Genomic DNA, 24444 nt, shown 5'->3' with positions numbered 1-24444 from the left:
TCTTGGTGAGTCCAGTTAAAGGTTTATTGATTTTGTTTACCTTTTCAAAGAACCAGCTCCTAGTTTCATTGATCCTCTGTATTGTTTCTTTAGCCTCTATGTCATTTATTTCTGCTCTGATCTTTATTATTTTCTTCCTTCTACTACGTTTGGGCTTTACTTGCTGTTCTTTTTCTAGTTCTTTTAGATGCAGGGATAAGTTGTTTACTTGAGCTTTTTCTAGCTTCTTAAAGTGTGCCTGTAGTGCTATGAACTTCCCTCTCAGTACTGCTTTTGCTGTGTCCCATAAATTTTGAGTTGTTGTATGCTCATTGTCATTCGTTTCTAGGAAGTTTTTTATTTCTTCTTTGATCTCATTCTTAATCCATTCATTATTTAACTACCTGCTATTAATGTGTTTGAGAATTTTTGAGCTTTTCTGTTGTGATTCATTTCTAGTTTCATGCTGTTGTGATTGGAGAAAGTGCTTGATAGGATTTCAATCTTCTTAAATTTGTTGAGAGCACTTTTGTGCCCTAACATGTGGTATATCCTAGAGAATGTACAATGAGCACTTGAAAAGAATGTATATTCTGCTGCTTTAGTATGAAAGGTTCTGAAGATAACTATTAAATCGAGTTGATTTAGTGTGACCTTTAAGTCTGCTGTTTCTTTGTTAATTTTCTTTCGTGAGGATCTATCTAGTGATGTTAGTGGGATATTGAAATCCCTTACTATTATAGTATTGCTGTTGATCTCACTCTTTAAATCCATCAAAGTCTGCTTTATATATTTAGGTGCTCCTATATTAGGTGCACAGATATTTATAATAGTTATATCTTCCTGTTGGATTAGTCCCTTTATCATTATGTAGTGGCCTTCTTTATCTCTTACTATATCATTTGTTTTAAAGTCCAATTTTTCTGATATAAGTATTGCTACCCCAGCTTTTTTTTCATTTCCATTTGCATGAAATGTTTTTTTCCATCCTTTTACCTTCAATCTATGTGTATCTTTTGTTCTAAGTTGTGTCTCTTGTACACAGCATATGTATGGGTCATGTTTTTTTTTATCCACACAGCTACCCTATGTCTTTTTATTGGATAATTTAATGCATTTACATTTATGGTTATTATTGATATGTAGTTGTTTATTGCCATTTTATTCTTTAAAGCTGTATTCCTTTTTTGCTATATTCTTTTCCAACTTTGATCTGTTTACAATAGGCCCCTTAACATTTCCTGCAGCATTGGTTTAGTTGTAATGAATTCCTTTAGTTTTTTTTTTGTCTGGGAAGCTTTTTATTTCTCCTTCAATTTTAAACGATAGCCTTGCTGGATAAAGTAGTCTTGGTTATAGGTTCTTGTTCTGCATTACTTTGAATATTTCTTGCCATTCCCTTCTGGCCTCAAGTGTTTCTGTTGAGAAGTCGGATGTCATCCTTATGGGGGCTCCTTTGTAGGTGATAGCTTTTTTTTCTCTTGCAGCTTTTAATATTTTCTCTATCACTTAGCTTTGGTATTTTAATTATGATGTGTCTTGGTGTAGGTTTCTTTGGGTTTTTCTTTAATGGAGTCTTCTGTCCTTCTTGAACTTGTGAGAGTTTCTCCTGCATTAATTTAGGGAAGTTTTCAGCTATGATATGATTGAACAAAGTCTCTATCCCTTGTTCTTTTTCTTCTTCTTCAGGAACCCCTATGATGCGGATGTTATTTCTTTCATGTTGTCACAGAGCTCTCTAAGAGTTTCCTCGGACTTTTTGCGTCTCTTTTCATTTTTCTTCTCTGCTTTCATGTCTTCATTCCAGTTGTCCTCCAACTCGCTGATTCGATCCTCAGCTCTATCTATCCTGTGTTTAATTCCTTCCATTGTGGTCTTCATTTCTGATATTGTATTTGTCATCTTTGACTGATTCTTTTTATACTTGCTATTTTTTTATTTAGGTGTTCATAATGACCATCCATTGTTGTTCTAAGATCCTAAGCATCCTTACAATCATTATTTTGAACTCTGCATCTGGAAGTTTGATTATTTCTATATTAGTCAGTTCATCTCCTGAAGGTGTCTCTTGTGGTTTCATTTGGATTGCACTTTTTTGTCTCCTCATTGTCTGTGTTTTGGGTGTTTTATTTATAGAGTTGGTTGAGTCTAGGCTTGGTGTTTTCTGCCTCCAGTTTTCAGTTGTGTTATTTCTAGGTCTTCTTGGGTTGGTATCAGCTATTATTTGTAATCCACTTTCAGATTTGGGAAGCTTTGAAGTCTTGATTTGTTTGTTTTCTTAACAGGTGATAGTCTTGTTTACTGATCTCAGCAGGGGGCTTCCTTGAAACTGTATCCAGGAATGCAATGGATGTAACCTGAGATTCTGAAGGCCTCTTCCACCAACTAATCTCTCTGGGGTCAAGGTGTTTTTTCAGCTTCAGTAGGGGGAGGTATATCTCAGATCTCCATGGAGACCTGAGTTACTGCCCCTCCTCCCCACTTCTTGTTTTCAGCTGTGTCTTGTTGCACTGATTGGAGCTGGAGAGATGTCTGGAGATCTCTGATCTGGAAGCAATTCAGTACTGTTTTGTGGAAGGGTCAGTCCCTCCCCCAGCTATGGCCGCCTCCAGCACAGATGAGTCAGCTTTTTTAGGTTGTCTCCTGCATTCCTTAGCCCCTCACAGTCTGTCCCTCTCTCCCTCCTTTCCACTTGGGAGATAAGCTGGTCATTTCAACACACCTCACTCCCTGGTTACCAGGCAAGTGGCTGTGAGCAGTATTTTAAGCTTTTTTCCCTGGAGTAAGATCCCCTCTTGGCTCTCAGCCTCACTCTCCTCCCTGCCCCGTTCCTGTAAGCAGGGGAGATTCAGACACTCCCTACCAGGTTTGCTGTGGCTTCTTCTTTGCTCCTTGGTTTTTGAGAGCTGTTCTTGTAGTCCAGAGTTGGTTTTTCACACTGATTTTTCCTAAATTGATTTGTATTTCAGTTTGGTAGTGAGAGCTGGGCCTCTGTGTGTCCGCCTACTCTGCTGCCATCTTCTAATCAGCTTCCCAGCAAATATTTTAAGGTCAATTTAAAATAATTTAAAAGGGGTGAGTCATATCCTGGGACTCCTACAGGTCTACCATATCATGCTTTTTACTTAAAAAATTTTAAATTTCTTTTGAATGTTGATGAACAGGAGATGCCAAATCTTTTTTTCCTGCAAACTACTACCTTCTTTTATTTGATCCAGCTAATAACACTGTTTTATCTTTTTCCAAATAACTCCAGATATATGGAAAAGATTTATATAAGCGGATGGGGATCCTCAAACCCCTCAGCGAGATCTTCTGAGCATGGCTTTTAGGATACCAAGATGCAGAAAAGCCCAATAGAGATCAGGTGAACTACCAGCTTTTAGGATACACCCTTAAAGGCTCCAGCGCCCCAAAGGGGTCTCATAGGATGCCATCTGGGTCCTGCTTCAATAGTGGAAAGGAAGGTCATTGAGCTAAAGCCTGCCAGGCTACATGCCTCCACTGTGAGGAAACAGGGACACTGGAAGGTAGCCTTCCCCCTCGCTCCTCTAAGGAATGATTCAATCTCTTCCAGCCCTGCTCCAGCCACCTATGACCTAACCTTGCCCAGAATGCTGGGGTTTGCCACTGAAGGCTGAAGGTGCCCAGGGCCATTGGCCCCATCTACGACACTGTGGACGAGCCTAGGGTATTTCTTCCAAGAAGCAGGTAAACTGATCTCATTTGCACAAGGGCCACTTAACTATGTCTTTCCTGAATAGTCAGGTTTTTTATTCTTCCCACGAAGATCTCTGTTGTGGGTGTTGATAGTCCTGTTTTCTGCTGCTTTGTTTAATATATAGTGTTTCCTTTATTTCTCCTACCTTAATGCCCCACACATATTTCAGGCTAGGACCTACTCCTAATTTAGAGCTCTCTTTCCCCCTTTTGCCAACTTCTATCATGAATCTACCTTTGCCACCCAGCTTAGTGTATCCCAAGGTTCTCTTTACCATGCCACAGTTGCAGAGCTCCAGGAAAAGCAACCTGGTCTCATCTCTCCAGGCAGAGGAGAACAGAAGCTCCATCTCCATACATGCTGCAGATGGCTTTTTCAGTCTACCTAAATCATTACCAGCTAGAAGCAGCGGTCATTGTGACTTGGACGTGAGCTTCAAAGTATAGAATTGTGACAATTCCAGTGCCTTGCGGACTTTTCCTGGATGTGGACTTTTCCTGGACTCCTGCTCTTTGTGATAACTCATAACAGACTGAACTGGGGTTGGGTTGCATTTTTTAGGGATTTGGCATGGTGATGGTGCCAACTTGGACTTGGTGAACATGTTAAGGATACTACTCTTTTATGGATTCTTGCTGTATTGGCCAAGAGTTTGCTTAAAGGCTTTAATCACTGTAAAAAAAAATAGAAGACTGGATAAAGAAGATGTGGCACATATACACCACAGTATATTATTCATCCATAAGAAATGATGACATCGTATCATATATAACAAAATGGTGGGATCTTGATCACATTATACGGAGTGAAATAAGTAAATCAGAAAAAAACAAGAACTGCAGGATTCCATACATTGGTGGGACATAAAAACAAGACTAAGAGTCATGGACAAGAGTGTGGTGGTTACGGGGGGCAGGGGGGGAGAAGAAGGGAGAGTGGGAAGGGGAGGGGGAGGGGCACAAAGAAAACTAGATAGACAATAGATGCAGAAAAAGCATTTGATAAAATCCAGCACCCATTCATGATCAAAACTCTCAGCAAAGTGGGAATACAGGGAACATACCTCAACATGATAAAAGCCATCTATGAGAAACCCACAGCCAACATCATACTCAATGGGCAAAAATTAAAAGCAATACCCTTAAGATCAGGAACAAGGTAGTGGTGCCCCCTTTGACCACTCTTATTTAACATAGTCCTGGAAGTCCTAGCCACAGCAATCAGACAAGAAGAAGAAATTAAAGGCATTCAAGTTGGAAAAGAAGTAAAACTATCATTATTTGCAGATGATATGATATTGTATATAGAAAACCCTAAAGTCTCAGTCAAAAAACTTCTGGACCTGATAAATGAATTCAGCAAAGTGGCAGGATATAAAATCAATACTCAGAAATCAGAGGCATTTTTATACACCAACAATGAACAGTCAGAAAGAGGAATTAAGGAAACAATCCCCTTCACAATTACAACCAAAAAGATAAAGTACCTAGGAGTAAACTTAACCAAGGAGACTAAAGACTTGTACTCGGAAAATTACAAAGCATTGATAAAAGAAATCAAGGAAGATACAAACAAGTGGAAGCATATACCATGCTCATGGTCAGGAAGAATAAACATCATTAAAATGTCTATATTACCCAAAGCAATCTATAAATTCAATGCAATACCAATTAAAATACCAAGGACATACTTCAAAGATATAGAACACATATTCCAAAAATTTATATGGAACCAATAAAGAACACGAATAGCCTCAGCAATCTTAAAAAAAAAGAAGAAAGTGGGAGGTATCACACTTCCTGATATCAAGTTATACTACAAGGCCATTGTACTCAAAACGGCCTGATACTGGCATAAGAACAGGCATGTAGATCAATGGAACAGATCAGAGAACCCAGAAATAAACCCACAGTTCTATGGACAACTGATATTTGACAAAGGAGGTAAGGAAATACAATGGAGTAAAGACAGCCTCTTTAACAAATGGTGTTGGGAAAATTGGACAGCTACCTGCAAAAAAATGAAACTAGATCACCAGCTTACACCACTCATAAAAATAAACTCAAAATGGATAAAAGACTTAAATGTGGGCCATGAAACCATAAGGATCTTAGAAGAAAACATAGGCAGTAAGCTCTCCGACATCTCTCGGAGCAATATATTTGCTGATTTATCTCCACAGTCGAAGTGAAATAAAAGACAGGATAAACAAATGGGACTATATCAAACTAAAAAGCTTTTGCACAGCTAAAGACAACAAGAACAGAATAAAAAGACAAACTACACAATGGGAAAACATATTTGACAATACGTCTGATAAGGGGTTAGTAACCAAAATTTATAAAAAATTTGTAAATCTCTACACCAGGAAGACAAACAATCCAATCCAAAAATGGGCAAAAGAGATGAATAGACACTTCTCCAAAGAGGACATCCAGATGGCCAATAGGCATATGAAAAAATGCTCAGCATCACTAATCATTAGAGACATGCAAATTAAAACCACAATGAGATATCACCTCACACCAGCCAGAATGCGCTCATCAACAAAACAACACAGAATAAGTGCTGGTGAGGATGTGGAGAAAAGGGAACCCTCCTGCACTGCTGGTGGGAATGCAGACTGGTGCAGCCACTGTGGAAAACAGTATGGAGATTCCTCAAAAAACTGAAAATCGAACTGCCTTTTGACCCAGCTATCCCACTTTTAGGAATATACCCCAAGGACACCATAGAACAGCTCCAAAAGGAGAAATGCACCCCCATGTTTGTGGCAGCATTGTTCACAATAGCGAAGATCTGGAAACAACCCAAGTGTCCATCAGAGGACGAGTGGATTAAAAAGCTTTGGTATATATATACTATGGAATACTACTCAGCCATAGGAAATGATGACATCAGTTCATTTACAATAACATGGATGGTCCTTGATAACATTATACGGAGTGAAATAAGTAAATCAGAAAAAAACTAAGAACTATATGAATCCATACATAGAAGGGACATAAAAATGAGACTCAGAGACATGAACAAGAATGTGATGGCAACAGGGGTGGGGGGTGGGGGGAAGGGGGATGGGGCGAAGAAGGAGTGAGAGGTTGGGGGAGGGGAGGGGCACAAAGAAAACCAGATAGAAGGTGACAGAAGATAATTTAACTTTGGCGGAGGGGTATACAGTGCAAGCAAATGTCAAAATAATCTAGAGATGTTTTCTCTCAATATATGTATCCTGATTTATCAATGTCACTGCATTAAATTTAATAAATAAATTAAAAAAAAAAACTAGATAGAAGGTGACGGAGGACAATCTGACTTTGGGTGATGGGTATGCGACTTAATTGAATGACAAGATAACCTGGACATGTTTTCTTTGAATATATGTACCCTGATTTATTGAAGTCACCCCATTAAAATTAATAAAAATTTATTTATAAAAAACAAAGAAAAAAAACTAGAGCATGCACCAAAAAACCGATGTCAGATTTGGAATCAGCGATGCAGAAATATATAGAAACAGTTCTAAAACCTCAAGCAACCAACAATGAAAAAAAAATTGTTCCCCAGTGTAATCAATCAGTCTGTCATCAGGATGATAAGCTAGGTTTTGCTGCTCATCTAGATATGGTGGGCACTGACTGCTTATGGAATTGTTGCTGAACTTCAACCACATGCTTAAAAACAACTGGTTTTAATTAAGCCTAACACTAGAAATAATTACTAATAATATTTTAATAAGAGAAAAAATCAAATTCTCATAATAAAAACCTGAGAAAAAATTTAAAAAAATTTTACTGGACCTCATATGGGTTTTAAAAGGCTATTGGCTAAGGTTTTAGCTTTATAATGAAGTAGTGACTTTATAGACATGATTTGTTTTAATTTTTCCGAAGATCTTTTAATAGCTAGTTAATAATCCATTAACAATTTCCTCCACATCATACAAGTTATATGGAGATTTAAATATTTATTAATGATTATTAAAAGCTTAAATGAAGGCAGACTATTTTGTTCTGGAAAAAATTGACTTTATGGTGGTAAAAGGTGATCATGAATAATTTTCAACACATCCATCTATATTATACCACAAATAACCAGTGAGTCTTCAGTTCTCCCAGCTCTGCCACCTTGTTTCTTTAATCTGTTAATCCTTCTTCATTCAGCACCATTGCTAAAATTTAGATTCTTACTATCTTTTAACAATAGTCTCCTATCCATTCTTCTCATCTCCATTCTCTCATCCATTCTGCTGTGAAAATATCTTTATAAACATAAAAACAATAGTAGTGGTATCCATATTAATCCATCCCCTTACCCTTGGTGGCTTTTTATTGCCTATGGCAGTGATTCTTGTTGAAGTGTAGTCCCTGGACCAGCATTGCCTGAGAACTTGTTAGAAAGCAACTTTCTGAGCCCCATCCTAGTCATAATGTGAAACTCTGGTAATGGGGCCAACATCCTCTATTTTTTTTTAGCAAATCTGGAGGGTAGTTCTAATACACACTAAAGTTTGAGAACCAATAGCCTGTAAATACACTTAGAATTCTTTAGCATGGCTTTTTGTACTCCTTGCCTACCCTCTGTTACTAAACCTACTGTGAGTGTTCAGTCCTCTTTAAATACCCTGAATTTGTTAGTGTCACACTCTGTTCTTTTTTATTTCCTTACATTGGTACTCTAGGTTAGAATGATATTCTTCCTTTTGCTCTTTTGGTGTGTTCATACTTTAAAGGCAGCTCAAATTTTACCTCTTTTAGGAAGATTTCCTTATGCAAAATAAATAAATCTCTCCAGTGTGTTCCCAAAAGCCTTTGAGAAAACCCTATTTTAATTATGTGAATGTATTTATTTTTCTGTCTTTGTCATTTGACCAGGCACTCCTGAGGATAAGTATTACAAATGTTACTTATTTTGGTAAATCAGTATTAGAGTTTTAGCTCATGGCAGAATCTGTTGGTTGTCCTTCCATGTGAGTTGGTTTTTTCATAGGATTTTTAAAGATATCAATTAAGTAGCATATAAAAATGCTTTCAAAGTTGTTTAGTGTTTTATAAATACAAGGTGGTATGCATTACAGTAATGTAATAAACTTTTTACACACCCAGAAAAAAATAGTGTTTCACAAAGCACTATCAGTTTATTATAAACTCTTTTTAGGAAATGCATGGGTGATGATTTGGTTGTTTGGTAATGTGGGGAATTATGTAATGTATGAAAGCACATTCTGTTATGTCTGTGGTGTGAACTCAACATGTATCTCTTTAGAGCATATTTGATTGCTTTATAACATGTTTGACTCCTATGTTTATGTCATAGAAAGAAAGAGACATATCTTGAATTCATGCTACCATGTTGTCAACATCCCAGATAATTTACAGAAGCCCATCCAAATTCCTCAGTTATGTATTAGGGTTCTGCAGGGAAGACTAATAAGAAAATTCAGGGTTAGTCTTGGTTTTCATTTCAAATAATTTAGATGTGTACAACATTATTTGGTTACATATTTGTTGTCTAACCAAGTTAATGACAACATATTGGTTGGAATATCACATATTTGTATGATACTCTAAATATTGAATTTATCTACAGAAATCAGAAATAAAGTATTACACAAATTAATCCTATTGAAATTAAAGTATAAGTAAAAGACTATTTCATGAATTTAAAATAACATTCTGATTAATTTGCACTGGGATAAGCCTGAAAGCTGCAAGTATAAACCAGGGAGAGCTTATCATTTCTGTGCAAGGGCTGCCTATCAGAATTTCCCAAGGAGAAAGATAAAAATGGAAGGCCTTGTCATTTTATTTAGTTTACAGAATTATGTTTCCCCTTCTATGTGTATTTATCCAAGCCAGACACACACACACACACACACATACACACACATACACACACACGTGCATACACACCCTTTTAAACATCCTATGATTCAAGACCTCTTTCAGGTTATATGGACAATGTGGTTGAAACGTTGTAATTACTAAGCTAGTGAGTGCTTGCATAGATATGAAGGGAAATTTTGAGAATTCTGGGGTTACATACTCTATGGATAAAAATTTATGAACCTTGCAGGGTATGCTGTAAATGCAAATGTGCATTAGTAATGAATACATATTTATGTCAGTACTGAGTTTGTGCTTTTTTGTGTATATTTTATAGGATATTAATAGAAAAAGTACCAACGTGGTGGAATCATGGGGTGGAACTAAAGAGAAGCAAGCATACACCCACATCATCTTCAAGAATGCAACGTTTACATTTACATGGGCATTCCAGAGAACGAATCAGGGGCAAGATGTAAGTTACAAGTACTTTTTGCTAATGCGAAGATGATGCCCCCAGTGGAGACTTAGAGAAAGTGATCACTCAAATCTCTTGGTGGAAAAGATAGCTTTTTAAAAATTAATTAATTAATTAATTAACTAACTTATTTATTAGTATTTTCTGAAGTGAAAAGTGGGGGGAAGGGGAGAGGTAGACAGACAGACTCCTGCATGCGTCTGACTGGGATCTACCCGGCATGCCCACCAAGGGTCGATGCTCTGCTGCAATCACAGCCATTCTAGTGCCTGAGACAGAGGCCACAGAGCCATCCTCAGTGCCCGGACCAACTTTGCTCCAGTGGAACCTTAGCTGTGGGAGGGGAAAAGAAAGATAGAGAGAAAGGAGAGGGGGAAGGGTGGAGAAGCAGATGGGCACTTCTCCTGTGTGCCCTGGCTGGGAATCAAACCCGGGACTGTCACACGCTGGGCTGATGCTCTACCACTGAGCCAACCAGCTAGGGCCAGGAAAAGATAGCTTTTAACTGATGTAGAATCAAGCATTTGGGTTTGGAATACATAGGTATAAAAAAGTGGTGAGTTTTTTTGTTTGTTTTTTGAGATCAAGACTGTATGAAGTGGAATGATTCAATCAATTTTTGGAATTTTTCTACACTGTAACATTTACAGTTACTAAAAGCTTAAGAGAAAGAAAATCTAATTTTGTAGTTATTTAAAAATCTTTCTGAGACTCTGAGGAGGCTGCTGACTTTCTCTTAATCTGAATGATCAGATATTTGTCCAGGAGCTTTTAACAGATGTTGGTTTATATTTTATTATAGTAATATCTCTTTTTATAGCCTGAAGAATGTGTGTGGATGCCTGATTGGGTTAACACACATAATTCTTTACTATTTTACTTACCCTGCCAGAGTAGACCTTAACCCTTCCCTAAGTAAATCACATTGTATGTTTCAATAGTAGCAATTATATTTGGGGATCTCTATAGATGTGATCTTTCCAAGTAGAGAACAAGGTAAACCAGTTGTCCTTCAAACTTTCACTGGGAACTATTCCCCATATTTTACTTGACTCTAGTTGTTACTTACAAGTATTCAGATGACCCCCATGCAGGGCATGATAATACTCTGGAATGTTTCTTTGCCTTCCTATTGTCTCTTCTCCAGACAAAAAGCATTAATTAGTGCTGCCCTGTACTGACAGGATGAAACTCACTGCTTGATGAAAATGAAACCTTAATTTACCTAGTGTCTTAACTAGGAAAAATATAGCAAGCTACAGTTTTTTGCTCTCTGTTCCAATTCTTTCAGTAGAAATCAGAGAAAGTACTAGAGATAGAGGAAGGCTCATCAATATTGAACAGTTAGTGTTAGGGTGAGGGCCAGAGTCTTAGTCTTCCAAGGCTAGCCCAGAGCTTCCACCCAGCCACACTGTCAGCACCCTATTGTTGCATTAGATTTGGGCTTATAATGTGAGAACACAATGATGGAGATAAAGTTGCGCTTCTATTAAACCATACTCGTTCTTCTAGCTCTAAAGTCTAGCAAATACACCTGAGTTAGGACCAATTATGACATATCTTCTGGGAATTGTGACAAAACTCCTGGAACTCTCATTACTGTGAAAATTAGCTTCTAGTGTTAAGATTTAAATTTTTTTTTTTAAAAAGTAATATTAATCCATTGTCAGTTAAAGACTGTAAGGCTAGAACACTCTGCTTATTTTGGTGATATTATTGTAAAGCAATCTGGTTGTCCAGTTAAGCCACAAGCAGAAGTCGTTACTTTCTGCTCTCTTTTTAGAATAGACGGTTCATCAATGACATGGTGAAGATTTATTCTATCACTGCCACTAATGCAGTGGATGGGGTGGCGTCCTCATGCCGTGCCTGTGCTCTCGGTTCTGAACAGTCGGGCTCATCGTGTGTCCCCTGCCCCCCAGGCAACTACATCGAGAAAGAAACCAACCAGTGCCAGGAGTGTCCCCCTGACACCTACCTGTCCGTACATCAGGTTTACGGCAAGGAGGCTTGTGTTCCGTGTGGGCCTGGGAGTAGAAGCACTCGGGTAAGTGAGCCTGTTTTCAGTCATCCCCAGAAAAGCATGTCATTAGGGAAACCTGAAAGTTCCCTGTACTGTTTCTTCAGGAGCTTCAAGGTTGCTAGTTATATTTATAAGTGACTTCTTTGTATCATTTCTTGTTTTCTTTCCTATTACATTTGTTGAGCACTTACTTAATATGTTCCATGTAAGTGCTATTTCTGGGGACATAAAATATTAAGAAAAGCACTCAAATAAGAATGCTTTCCAAAAATATTAAAATTGATTTCTTGTGTGTTCTGTTAAGGCAGAGCAAGTAAACAGCCTTTATAAGTTGGCTCTAGGAGTATATGGAGGAGAGCGAATATGTCTTACAGCATTTTAAGAGCAAGAGTTAATGCTATATTATGAGTGAAGGATAAACTAGTTTTATTGTCTATTTAAACTGACATAGCAGGGACTTTTGACTATTTATTAAAATACCTTTTTACAAAATACTAACCATGGAGTAACTACTTTAAAAAGTTCTGAATCTTTTAGACTTTGGCCAAAAAAATCTAGTTAGCATTTAGAAATTCTTCATATTAGTATGGTAAATATAACTAAGACAAGGTAACTAAAATATATTTTAAACCTAGAATTTTTTTTTGAAACACAAACTAATACTTTTTTCCCTGCTATATTATTATTATTTTTTTTTTACATTTCTTAATCAAAGGACCACTCAGTTTGCTATAGTGATTGCTTTTTCTACCATGAGAAAGAAAATCAGAGTTTGCACTATGACTTCAGCAACCTCAGCCATGCAGGCTCGTTAATGAACGGTCCCAGCTTTACCTCCAAAGGAACGAAATACTTTCATTTCTTCAATATTAGTTTATGTGGGCACGAGGTGAGTTCTGGCTCTCAAGGTGAGATGGAACTATATATCTCAACACAGATTGAGCTGATTATTTTCTATGTTGATGGCCCAATAAAATCTCAGTGGAAACTAGCAACCAAAGTCAGAGACTGAGCTTTTGTTGTTTAAATCCTCTGTTGCCTCCTGCCATGTTGGTTGACAGCTTTCTCCACCAGAGGCAACCTTGTCTGGTTCTCAGTCTGTAAAAGCCCTTATCCAGTCTCACGAACACCAAAGCTTGTTGCTACTGTATAAGTGCTTTGAAGGTCTTACATTTTCAAAAACAAAGGGCGACCCACGCATTCTCCTGCTCAGTGTGATGTTGTTTGTTGTTGTGTGAGCATCACCCTGTGCATCTAGCCAAACAATTCTGTTTTTGTGGGGTTTTTTATTGATTGCAAATGCTAACACTACAGTTACATGTAAGTGATTACTGCGTATACGGTATCTGGTGTAATGTGTTTTTGGAATGTATTTTGGACTGTCTAGAATGAATTAATTGGATTTACATTGATTCATATGGAAATAATTGCCTCAGTTTTTATTGGTTTCGGATTTTGCTGATTGTTTTCTGACAGATTATCGATGAAAACTGAGGTATCACTGTATTGTCAATTTTGTGTTTTAAAAAGGAAAAGACTTCCAAGAGGAAGTTTGTCCAAAGGTAATAAGAAATTGAGCAGGGGACAGATGGCAGCTGATCAGGTCATGTCTGCTAATAAATAATGGGATTCTCTTTTCTGTGGGAAGAAGCAGAACCTTAATTGTTACTGGTAATGGGGAGAGTTGTGGGACTATATGTTCAGTATTTTTAAGGGAATACAAGGTTGGGGTTGGGATGTATATACGTATATAAGGCCTTGCCTCCATTTCTTTTTCTATATTAACTCCTCAATCTTTAATGGTCTTTATTATGAGATGCTATGACAAACTTTGTATGAAGGAAATAAAAAATTTGATGACAAAAGTTTGCAAACAAAAAAATTATCTTAATTTTACATTTGTCCTATCCTAATTTTACATAGTCAATTGGTAGTCACTCAGTTTACTCAATAAGTATATATTAAGTACCTATTATGTTTAATACTGTGTCAAGCAGTGAATAAGGTTAATTCCGTTACAGATCACACTTTTTCTCCATCTTATTCCTGTATTACTACTGTCTTTTCTGTTATCTTCTCTCTTCTCCTCTGTCTTCTTTATCTTCTCATTCCCTCTGTTTACTGCTATTTTTCTCTTTTTCCTTCCTCAGTAGTTTCTTTCTGATCTTTCCCCATTTTTCTCTTGATTTGGCTTCAACAATTTAATTTAAGCTTACTAAAAAAATGTTGCATTTATGTTGTGGTGAGAGGGCTTGGCAGAGGGAGAAAATTTCATAGGTTAGGATTGCCACTTGCATTAGCAAAGATAAATCTTTATTCTTTCCTTCATGCCCATTTGTATGTACTCTCTAAGACTAATAATTGTGGTTTTATTTCCTTTGTACATTTCTTCATAGAAATTATGTATAAAGCAAGCTATAGTCCTTTACACTGGGACTATAGTATATTTAAACATACTATATTTAAAGAGTTTTCTAAAATGTATTTTCCAACTATCCTTCAAGTGATTGAAAAAGTAAAACCTTGTATTCCCTTCAACTTTCTGTGTAGTTAAGCAGATGTATATCATTGAATCTAGGGCTATGTGAATAAAGACACTTGTAGTGACCAACTGTTTAGAATTTTGATATTGTCCTAGGACTTTGTGGCAATATGGCCTCTATTCTCTCTTCTTTGGACTTCACATTACCTTTATGGCTCCCATCAGCCTAGAAAGGATAAGAAAGAGCAAGACTTTTCCTTGGCATCAAAACCATCAACAGCAATTTTCTTGTCTCTTTGTATGCTTTGTTATGCTATGAATTGAAGAGTTTCTAGATGAAGTTTACTTCCTTAAATTAGATGGCTCTCTTTCAGAACAAGGAAGCTGTCATTGGGGGAGGGATGAGCCTTGCTTGAATTAGTGTATTCACGAGAACTTCAGGGACTCTCAACCCTGGTTGAACCTTGGAATTACCTCAAAGCTTTTAAAAAAGACTTGTGGCTGGGACCACCCCAGATCTAATAAATCAGAGCTACAGTGAAGAGAGAACCACTGCTCTGGTAGAGTCACTAGCTAGCTGAGATCTACTTTAGAGAGTGACCTTCAATAAAAACTCTTTCTGACTTTGCTTTCCTAGGGACGGAGGATGGCTCTCTGTACCAATAATATAACAGACTTTACAGTAAAGGAAATGGTGGCAGGGACAGATGATTACACAAATCTGGTAGGAGCATTTGTGTGCCAGTCAACTATTATTCCTTCTGAAAGTAAGGGTTTCCGAGCAGCCTTATCATCACAGTCTATCATTCTGGCAGACACATTTTTAGGTAAGCTTCATTTTTTTTCATATATCCTTGCCTGATTGTTTTTTCTAAAATTATGGGTCTTTTCCTAAAATTTTTTTAAAATTATGTTACTGACAACTTGTCATTTCATTGGTGTTTATCTTAGATAATAAAAGCCCACAGGTAATTCTAAATCATCACTTTGTGACATGGTTAAAAAACCCCTCTCAGTGAGGTCTGTTGATTAATCTCTGTGAGTACAAGAAGTTTCTGAATTATATGTTAACTCATATGTAATATGTGTTTTTTGAGAGTCTGCCTTATATCAGATTCTCTAGAAGTTTAAGAACAAAATAATGGAAAACACAAAGACTATAAACAAAAGAACAGTAAATAGACACAATATAAATCTAAATCATGATATCTGCCATCAGTTTTCACTCATCTTTTTTCATACCACAGGTAAGTGGGTGACAAGTAGCAAAGGTGAGTGTGCTGAGTTTTTCTCACTGTCTACTTGTCTCTCTATGGCGTCAAGAATGTAGGAAAGTTTTAAAAAGAATTCAGATCTCTGGTTACTAATCCTTAGGGATCAAGTTCATTAAACATCATGGGGTAGGGATCAGGGATCTAATAAGGAATATAACAATCCAACAATTTAACAAGCTTGCTTCTTTAATGAGTCTGCTATGCCTCCAGGTTTGAGTGCCATTGCTATAGATTCTGAGTTTAGCTTCACTTTTCAGCACCAAGGTCAGCGGCTGAGCTTGTGGTCAGCTTCTGCACTCTGTTGGAAGCGAAGGCTGCTGTCGTTGCTTGCATTTTGGCTCTGCCATCATTTTGTTCGGGCTGGTGGGGGGAATGCCTTACTTTTAGATGAATTACTTTTGACTAAGCAAATGTTGGAGTTATTTTTTGAAAATTATTTGGATACAAGAATTTATTTTTTATTTTTATTTTATTTATTTATTTTTTATTTTTTATTTTTTGTCAAATATGCCTGGATTGAATGTGAATGAAAAGCTGTGTTAGTAAAGTGGCCCAGCTCATTCAACAAAAGTCACCAGGGGCTCAGAATTGTAATAGTGGATTGTTCAAATGTTAGAACTGGAAGGGACTTTAGAGAACCTCTAATTATTGTATGTATATTACAGATTCAGGACATAAGACCCAGGAAAATAAAGTAAATTTAAGCAAAATTACAAAGCTAGGGAGTAGAATTTTTATTTTTTTTCAGAGACTCTGTAAAGTTTCTTATTCTTACCATGAATACACTAATATAATATGTTTCTGGTAAAATGACAGTACCAAAGAAAAGCAATATTCTATTTAAATATACAGAGATTAAATAAACTTAATTTTTCCATATTGCTCAATAGTTTCTTTTTTATTGTCGTCTAGGAGTGACAATTAAAAACACATTTCAAAATATTAATATAAAAGAAGATATGTTTCCTGTTTTACCAAGCCACATACCAGATGTACATTTCTTTTATAAGTAAGTGAAGATGCTATTTCCCTTGACAGTTTTTTTAATTTAAAAAAATGTCATTTCATGTTGCTAGCTTAGAACCTCATAATTAATAATCAGTAATTGGTTCTTAAATAAAAGCATCAGTAAAAAGTAGGAAATGTGGAATAGTTTGAAAACTTTATATAATTTCTCCCATGTACATAATATTTTAAGTTAGGCAATAAAGAGACTCTATTGTATAGGCAGTGCTTATTTGTAATTTACACATCAAAACATCAGCCTATGTGGATATGACATTATGACATTTTTCTCTTTAAAATTTATTTTGTTTATAATTTTGATTATAATTATAAAACCTTTACTAAATACCTGATGATGGCTTATCATTTTAGCTGTGGAAATAGTTAACTTTTCATAGTTGGTGAAAGTAAATGAGCTCAATTTGTATTAAAATTCTAAATTAAAGAACTTTGATACATTTTTCTTTTTCATTTGTGTGTATAGCATAGGAGTTATTATATGCAGGCTGTTTTTGTCTTTGTAATCTGTGTCATAAGTATGCATTTTATAAAATATCATTTGCTTTATTTATAATAGATCTTCCACAACGACAACATCTTGTGTTACTGGCCGGTCAACTGCCGTGAAAATGAGATGTAATCCTGCTAAACCAGGAGCTGGAGTAATTTCAGTCCCCAGGTATTCTTATTTCTAAATGATTATTTACATTTGTGTTTATTAAATCTTAATATTTTAACACACGTTCTCTATGTGTAAAGCAGAGAGAAGAGAAGAATCTGTAGATTTCTGTTGTAGGGATATGCCGAGTCCCTATTAAGAGGTCCTTGCCCCATTTCAGTACTTCCCAGTCTCCTCAACACATATTCTCATCCTGTTTGCCTGAGTTCAAAATCTCTTAAAGGATTGTTTATGTAATATATAGTTATATTGTTTGTGTCCTTGTATTTATTCTGACTACTTTGCCTTAATTTCTTTGAGAGCTGGATTAGTTACTTCCCTGGGTTTTAATTCTTCTGTTTTCAATTGAATTCATTGGGGGTGACATTGGTTAATAGAATTATATATGTTTTGGTGTATAATTCTAAAGTACATTGTCTCTATACTATATTGTGTGTTCACAATCCCAATTCAGGCCTCCTTGCATCACCATTTCTCCCCCTTTATCTTCTTCTATCTCCCCTCCCCCATTCCCTCTTGTAATCTCCATGCTGTTATCTGTCTATGATTTTTTTTTCTTAATTCCTTTACCTATTTTACCCACTACTTGGGTTATAATTCTTTATCAACAATAAACTATTCGTGTCATCTAGATTAAGTAATCTAACCTCTGAGTCATAGTTTCTTTCTCTGTTAGGGGATGGTGGCAGGGTAGATAATTTGTATGTTCCATTTCTAACTCTTGAGTTTTCTGATTAATGGTGACAAAATCACCAAGGTACATACAGTCTTACCTATAGAATATATAACATAGTTCATTTAATTCATTGGTGTTGAGGCAACAGTTGTCCACATTCTAGATATGTTTAAAACAGTCCACTTTGTGTGGGAACACTAGGAGAAAGTAAGCTAATTTATGGACTCAGAAGAACTGTCAACTTAAAGACTGCTTTCATGGCACAAGTGACACTTAAATGTCTCCTAATTTTTATTTCACAATTATTCATTGTTCACTATGTAGATTATTCTAATCTTTTTGGGATCAAGGTAACTTTGATTCATAGTTTGATTTGCCAATGTTTTTCTATCAAGTTAGCTAAGTTTATATTTTTTAAAAGAAAATGATTGGCCCTGGCCAGTTGGCTCAGTGGTAGAGCATCGGCCTGGCATGCAAGAGTCCCGAGTTCGATTCCTGGCCAGGGCACACAGGAGAAGTACCCATCTGCTTCTCTACCCCTCCCCCTCTCCTTCCTCTCTGTCTCTCTCTTCCCCTCCTGCAGCCAAGGCTCCATTGGAGCAAAGCTGGCCTGGGCACTGAGGATGGCTCTATGGCCTCTGCCTCAGGCGCTGGAATGGCTCTGGTTGCAACAGAGCAACGCCCCAGATGGGTAGAGAATCGCCCCTTGGTGGGTTTGCCGGGTGGTTCCCGGTCAGGTGCATGCAGGAGTCTGTCTGACTGCCTCCCCGTTTCTAACTTCAGAAAAATACAAAAAAAAAAAAAAAAAAAGAAAGAAAAAAAAAGAAAATGAATGACTTAATTTTGTTTTTGATAGTTTCACAGTAACCCTTGAGAGATCTTAAGTTATCAGCTTATGTTCCATCAAGACTGGAGATCAGTGGTCTAAGCATTGTTTCAATTGCTTGTGCATCTTGAAAATTACAGTGGTAACAGAATTTAAGGCTTGTTTCTGGGCACACTAGCAGTCACCTCTTACCAGTTGTGTTTCTCTGGTTCTTATAGATGTATGACTTAATTTTCCTTTTCATCTTTTCTTTTTGTTTTTCCTATTTATTTATTTAGACAATTATATTTAACAGGGTGACATTGGTCAATCAGAATACATAGATTTGGAGAAAACATCTCAACATCATTTAGACAGTTGATTATGCTGTGTACCCATCACCCAAAGTCAGATCATCTTCTATCACCCTATATTTTGTTTCTCTTTAAGCCCTTCCCCTTCCCCTCCCCTCCCTCCCTCTCCTCTCTTCCCTTCTCTCTGGTAACCACTGCACTTTTATCCTTGTCCATGGGTCTCAACTTTGTGTCTCACCTATGTGTGGAACAATACAGTTCTTGGCTTTTTCTGATTTACTTATTTCACTCAGTATAATGTTATCAAGGTGCATCCATGTTGTAAATGATACTATGTCATCATTTCTTATGTCTGAGAAGTATTTCATTGTATATATGTACCATATCTTCTTTATCCAATCCTCTATTGGATAGCATTTTGGTTGTTTCCATGTCTTGGCCACTGCTTTTCACCTTTTCTAAGTGAGAGAAGAATATGAGAAGAGAGAGCAGTGCATAATAAAAGGTCATAGACATCAGTGGAATAAACAGAGGGAGTCTGATGTTCAAGGGCATTGTGGGGGAGGAACAAACTTCCCTCTGCCCTCCAGGTTCCCTGGTTGGCAAACTGCAGCCCATGAGCCACATGCCGTTCTTTGGTCCCTTGAATGTGGCTTTTCCACAAAATACCACATGCAGGCGCTACCTCGATAAGGAATGCAGCTACCTATATAGTTTAAGTTTAAAAAATTTGGCCCTCAAAAGAAATTTCAATCGTTGTACTGTTGATATTTGGCTCTGTTGACTAGTAAGTTTGCCGACCACTGTATCTAGCTGATCTCACAATCAAAGAGACATGTGGCAGATTAGCAAGAGAAAATAACCAAATATGGAAATCCCATGTATATGAAAGAATCAAAGACTCCCATGCAGAAGAGGCTTACAGATAGAAAGGGGGATTGAGGTATATAAGACATCTGGAGCTAGGGATAAGGTCATGAACCTTGGGGCTCCAAAGGGTCATTTCAGGGTGATAAGAAGAGCAGACCTTTAGTAATCAGAAGTTAGCCCTGCCCTATAGATTGTAGTTAAAGGGAGGGGGCTAAAGTTTATCTTGAGTCTGAAGCTAAAATTGCTTTTGCTCAAAGTAACCTGCGTACCACTGAGGCACATGTTGGGGTGGCTCCTTCTAACCACAACACCGTGTAGTGGACCCTGTGCCAGGATCCACGCTAAGGCTGAGGCAGCCGACCACACTCTTTTTCTAAGAAGGTATGTCCAGAGATTCTTTCATCGTTCTCCAACGTCCCACCTAGTTCAGGGGCTTGATCACTTTACCACTCACAGGATTCTATAAGGACCTAGCAACTCACGTCTCTGGGTCCAGCCTCTAAGATTCTACATGGCTGATTTCTGAAGCTTCCTCCAGATCTCTGACTCAAGCAGATGCTGTTGCTCAAAGACTAGGTCTGTTGTTTAGAAAATATGTCAACTATCCCAAGGGGTTTTTGATTTTTTTAAATAATAAAAAATAGTCTCACTATGTTGAATGATGACATCTAGAAACTTAAGTTTTTGTTGTGAGGAGAGGAAAAGTTAGTTTTCCTCTTTGATCTTTAGCAGGGTTTTCTACTTAGGTAACTTAACTGGATTTTCAAGAGTTTCTTATATCACTTACAGCAGAACCTCTTTTCTCGACTTGCCCTAAGATCTAAAGACTCTCTTGAGTGTTCAGCTCAAGAATATTTTTCAAAACAAGAGCAATTCTGATACACATTAAAATTTCAGCCACACTTGTCTTAACCCACGTTTAAAAGATTTGGCTTATTTTTTTCTGAGACAGATTCTCAAACTTTATTCTGTACTTTCATTTTCTGCAAAGCCAATTTAAAATGTCATGATTTAGAGGGTGTACTTCTTCACCTACATTTTGATAAAACTTTATTTAATAATTGTGATGCACACTGAAGTTTGAGGACCACAGCCCTAGGAAATTGCTTGAACCTCACAACCTAAATGTGCTTTTAGTTCTTTCTTGAATCAATTTCCCATCACGGCACAAGGGGGCGCTCTGGGATCAGAACATGGGAAACAACAGTTTATTCTGAAATATTAGAATTATCTTTAGCTTTAAGGCTGAATAATAAGGATTTGTGATTTGCTTCTAATGATAAAGAAATGTTAACAAAGCTAGATACTTAGGCTGCTTTTGAAAAACACTTAATTTGCATTTGGGGTGTGTGTGTGTGTGTGGGGGGGGGCTTTAAATTATCCAGGAGGGAAAGGAAGGTGCTAACCAGGCCACTGCCTTGAGAACTCTCTCCTGCTGATCAAGATGTCTCAAAAGGGAGACTGGCAGATTGGAAGGGATGCTAACCGATGTAGCATCTTGGCCAAGAATCTTGGCCAAGCAGGCAAAGGCATCTTCTGCAGTAGTATGTTGGGTGGGGCTCTGTATCTCTGTAACCTGGGAAAAAGTCACAAGCCCCCCTCCCTCTGAGAAGATGAGAATATCTTAACAGACAGTGACTGAAGCAGGAGAAAAATGGAAATATGTGTTCTCTGTGTGTCTCCTATGGAATTTAGAGAGAGCAGCAAATTTTCTGGCCTGCCTACTAATCTGCAATTGGTAACACCCATCTGTCTGTTTGGTCTGTCAAATGCAGTTGAGGTTTCTAATTCCAAGTGTCTGAAAGGTGTGAGACATTATAGATAAAAAACTTAACAGCATGATGTCTGTAGTAAATGAAATCTGAGAGCTGAAGTGAACTTTTGAGATTATCTAGTGCAATTTGTACATTGGCCAAAGAATAAATTGCCTACACAATAGACAAAGTACTTTTAATATCCCTAAATAGATACCACTCTAGCCTCTGCTTAATAGACTTTCCAAACCTTGAGTCATGATCATGATCCTATGTGGTTAGAGGAATTGAAGGTTTCTCTTTTATTAGGAATAATTGGACCTAAGCATTGAGTCCAAAGTACTCTTTCAAAAGCAAGAAATGTCTTTTATAGTGAAAAGGTTATAAAATGCTTATTAGAAAACAGACAAAGAGGACCAGTTTTACTTTTATAATAGAAATGTCATAGCACATTAGAGATCCTTAAACCCATTTACTATACACAGTAGGAAATATGGAAGACCCACATTTTATAGCCACAGAGAGGCACAGTCAAGATGGAATGACTTTCTGACTGTGTGTTTTCATCTTTTTATTTTTTCCCCCAATTCTTTGCAGGTAGAGATTTGCAAAGGACCACAACTAAGCAGAGGGAAATGCCACTTTTATTTGAAGATAGCATGTGCCTTCTTATTATGAGTCTTATTATTGGTGTCTTCTTTTAATGAGTCTTCTTTCCTCAAGTACAGTCTTCTTTATTAATGTTATGAGTTAGAAGAAAAATTAGCCTCCTTACTCTCTCTAAACATATGACCATATTTAACTGTTTGAGTAATTTATAAATCAGTCTAGAATTATTTTGCCAAAACCTCCTTCAAATTCCCAATTCATCTCATTAGAAGTATAGCCTCTAAGAATATTGTCTCTGAGGAAAGAGATGTTTCACAGTTCTGTCTTGATGTGTTCAGTGGTTCACTGTGGCAGGGTTTATTTCAGAGGCTCTGGTTTGGAGACTGTCAGAGTTATTGGATGCTAGTATAGTGTTTTCTTTGGTCTTTGGGGAAGGACTGTTAAAATCCAGTCTATCCTAACTTGTTAAGCGCAAGAGAATAATTATTGGTCAAATGAGTTCCTTGTTTTCTTTTTTATCTGAACTATTTATGGACAAGTACTAGGTATCTAAATCTGTATAAGTTAGGTAAAAAAAGGCAATAGAACTGGAAAGATTAAAACCAAATATGGGGCCCTGGCTGGTTGGCTCAGTGGTAGAGCATTGGCCTGGCGTGCAGGAGTCCTGGGTTCGATTCTTGACCAGGGCACACAGGAGAAGCGCCCATCTGCTTCTCCACCCCTCCCCCTCTCCTTTCTCTCTGTCTCTCTCTTTCCTTCCCACAGCCAAGGCTCCATTGGAGCAAAGTAGTCTTGGGCACTGAGGATGGCTCCATGGCCTCTGCCTCAGGTGCTAGAATGGTTCTGGTTGCAACAGAGCAATGCCCCAGATGGGCAGAGCATCGCCCCCTGGTGGGTGTGCCGGTGGATCCCGGTCAGGCATATGCGGGAGTCTGTCTGACTGCCTCCCCGTTTCCAACTTCAGAAAAATATTAAAAAAACCCACAAAAAAACAAATATGGTTTTGGCCCTGGTCAGTTGGTTCAGTGGCTAGAGTGTTGGCCCAGTGTATGGATATTCCACGTTCGATGCCTGATCAGGGCACACAGGAGAAGTAACTATCTCTTTCTTCCCTTCTCTCTCTCTTACCTTCTCACAGTCAGTGGCTTGACTGGTTTGAGTGTCAGCCCCAGGCACTGAGGAAAGCTCAACTGGTCTGAATGCAGCAGCCTCAGATGCTAAAAATAGCTCAGTTCATTCCAGCATTGGCCCCAGACAGGGGTTGCCAAGTGGATCCCTTGGCATATGTGGGAGTTTGCCTCACTATCTCCCCTTCTTTCACTTAAACAACAAAATAAACAAACAAACAAACAAAAAACAAATATGGTCTTAAAACATCAAAAAGTAGGAGACCTATAAAAGCATTATATACCTAAGGGAAAACAACTGAAACCTGTTCTGATCAAGAAATGGAAAAATCCAATTAGAATTATTAAAAATATATAATTCAGACATGAGTAATCTTAGACAGAATTTTTAGGATCAATTTTGAAATAAGGTTGCTAAGGCTTTGACAGGTATTTCACTGTAGAAGATACAGAGTCTGTAGATGAAAAGAACTAGGAGTGTCAGTTAACATAGTTCGTCCAGGTCTTGCTGGATTCTGACTTTTCATTATTAACGCAGGGTATTCTATAGAAAGGGAGGTTTTTGCAGGAAACTGGTAGAATTTTATATCCCTGAATCTAAGAGCTGTGGGTCAATATATCTTCTGTTCAAATACAGTCAGAAGCAATTTATACTCTTCAGCATTAGGGCAAACAAAATTGGAACAAGATGCAACAGCATCGTATGGACCCTGCACAGGAAAGGTTTCTGCCAATGACAAGTCATCCTCAGCAGAGACAGGCTGACTTTCCTGAGACGCCAAAGCTGAGGAGTCAGCAGCAGCAGGTCAGAGAGCATTGCCTATCC

The 24444-nt window shown here is 37.5% G+C and overlaps 1 protein-coding gene across 2 annotated transcripts in view; it reads left to right on the top strand.

Annotated features, from left to right (window-relative positions):
* ELAPOR2 (endosome-lysosome associated apoptosis and autophagy regulator family member 2) overlaps positions 1–24444 on the top strand; it is a 251001-nt gene that overhangs the window by 196979 nt on the left and 29578 nt on the right. For both annotated transcript variants that reach the window (XM_066354085.1, XM_066354086.1), the window contains exons 13-18: positions 9860–9997; positions 11784–12047; positions 12739–12912; positions 15143–15332; positions 16692–16788; positions 17362–17463. In XM_066354085.1, the coding sequence (XP_066210182.1) occupies positions 9860–9997; positions 11784–12047; positions 12739–12912; positions 15143–15332; positions 16692–16788; positions 17362–17463 (965 nt within the window). The remainder of the gene's footprint in view (positions 1–9859; positions 9998–11783; positions 12048–12738; positions 12913–15142; positions 15333–16691; positions 16789–17361; positions 17464–24444) is intronic.

This window comes from Saccopteryx leptura, chromosome 12 (assembly GCF_036850995.1).
Source record: "Saccopteryx leptura isolate mSacLep1 chromosome 12, mSacLep1_pri_phased_curated, whole genome shotgun sequence".
Taxonomy (NCBI): Eukaryota; Metazoa; Chordata; class Mammalia; order Chiroptera; family Emballonuridae; genus Saccopteryx; species Saccopteryx leptura.
This window is presented reverse-complemented; position numbering and strand designations above follow the sequence as displayed.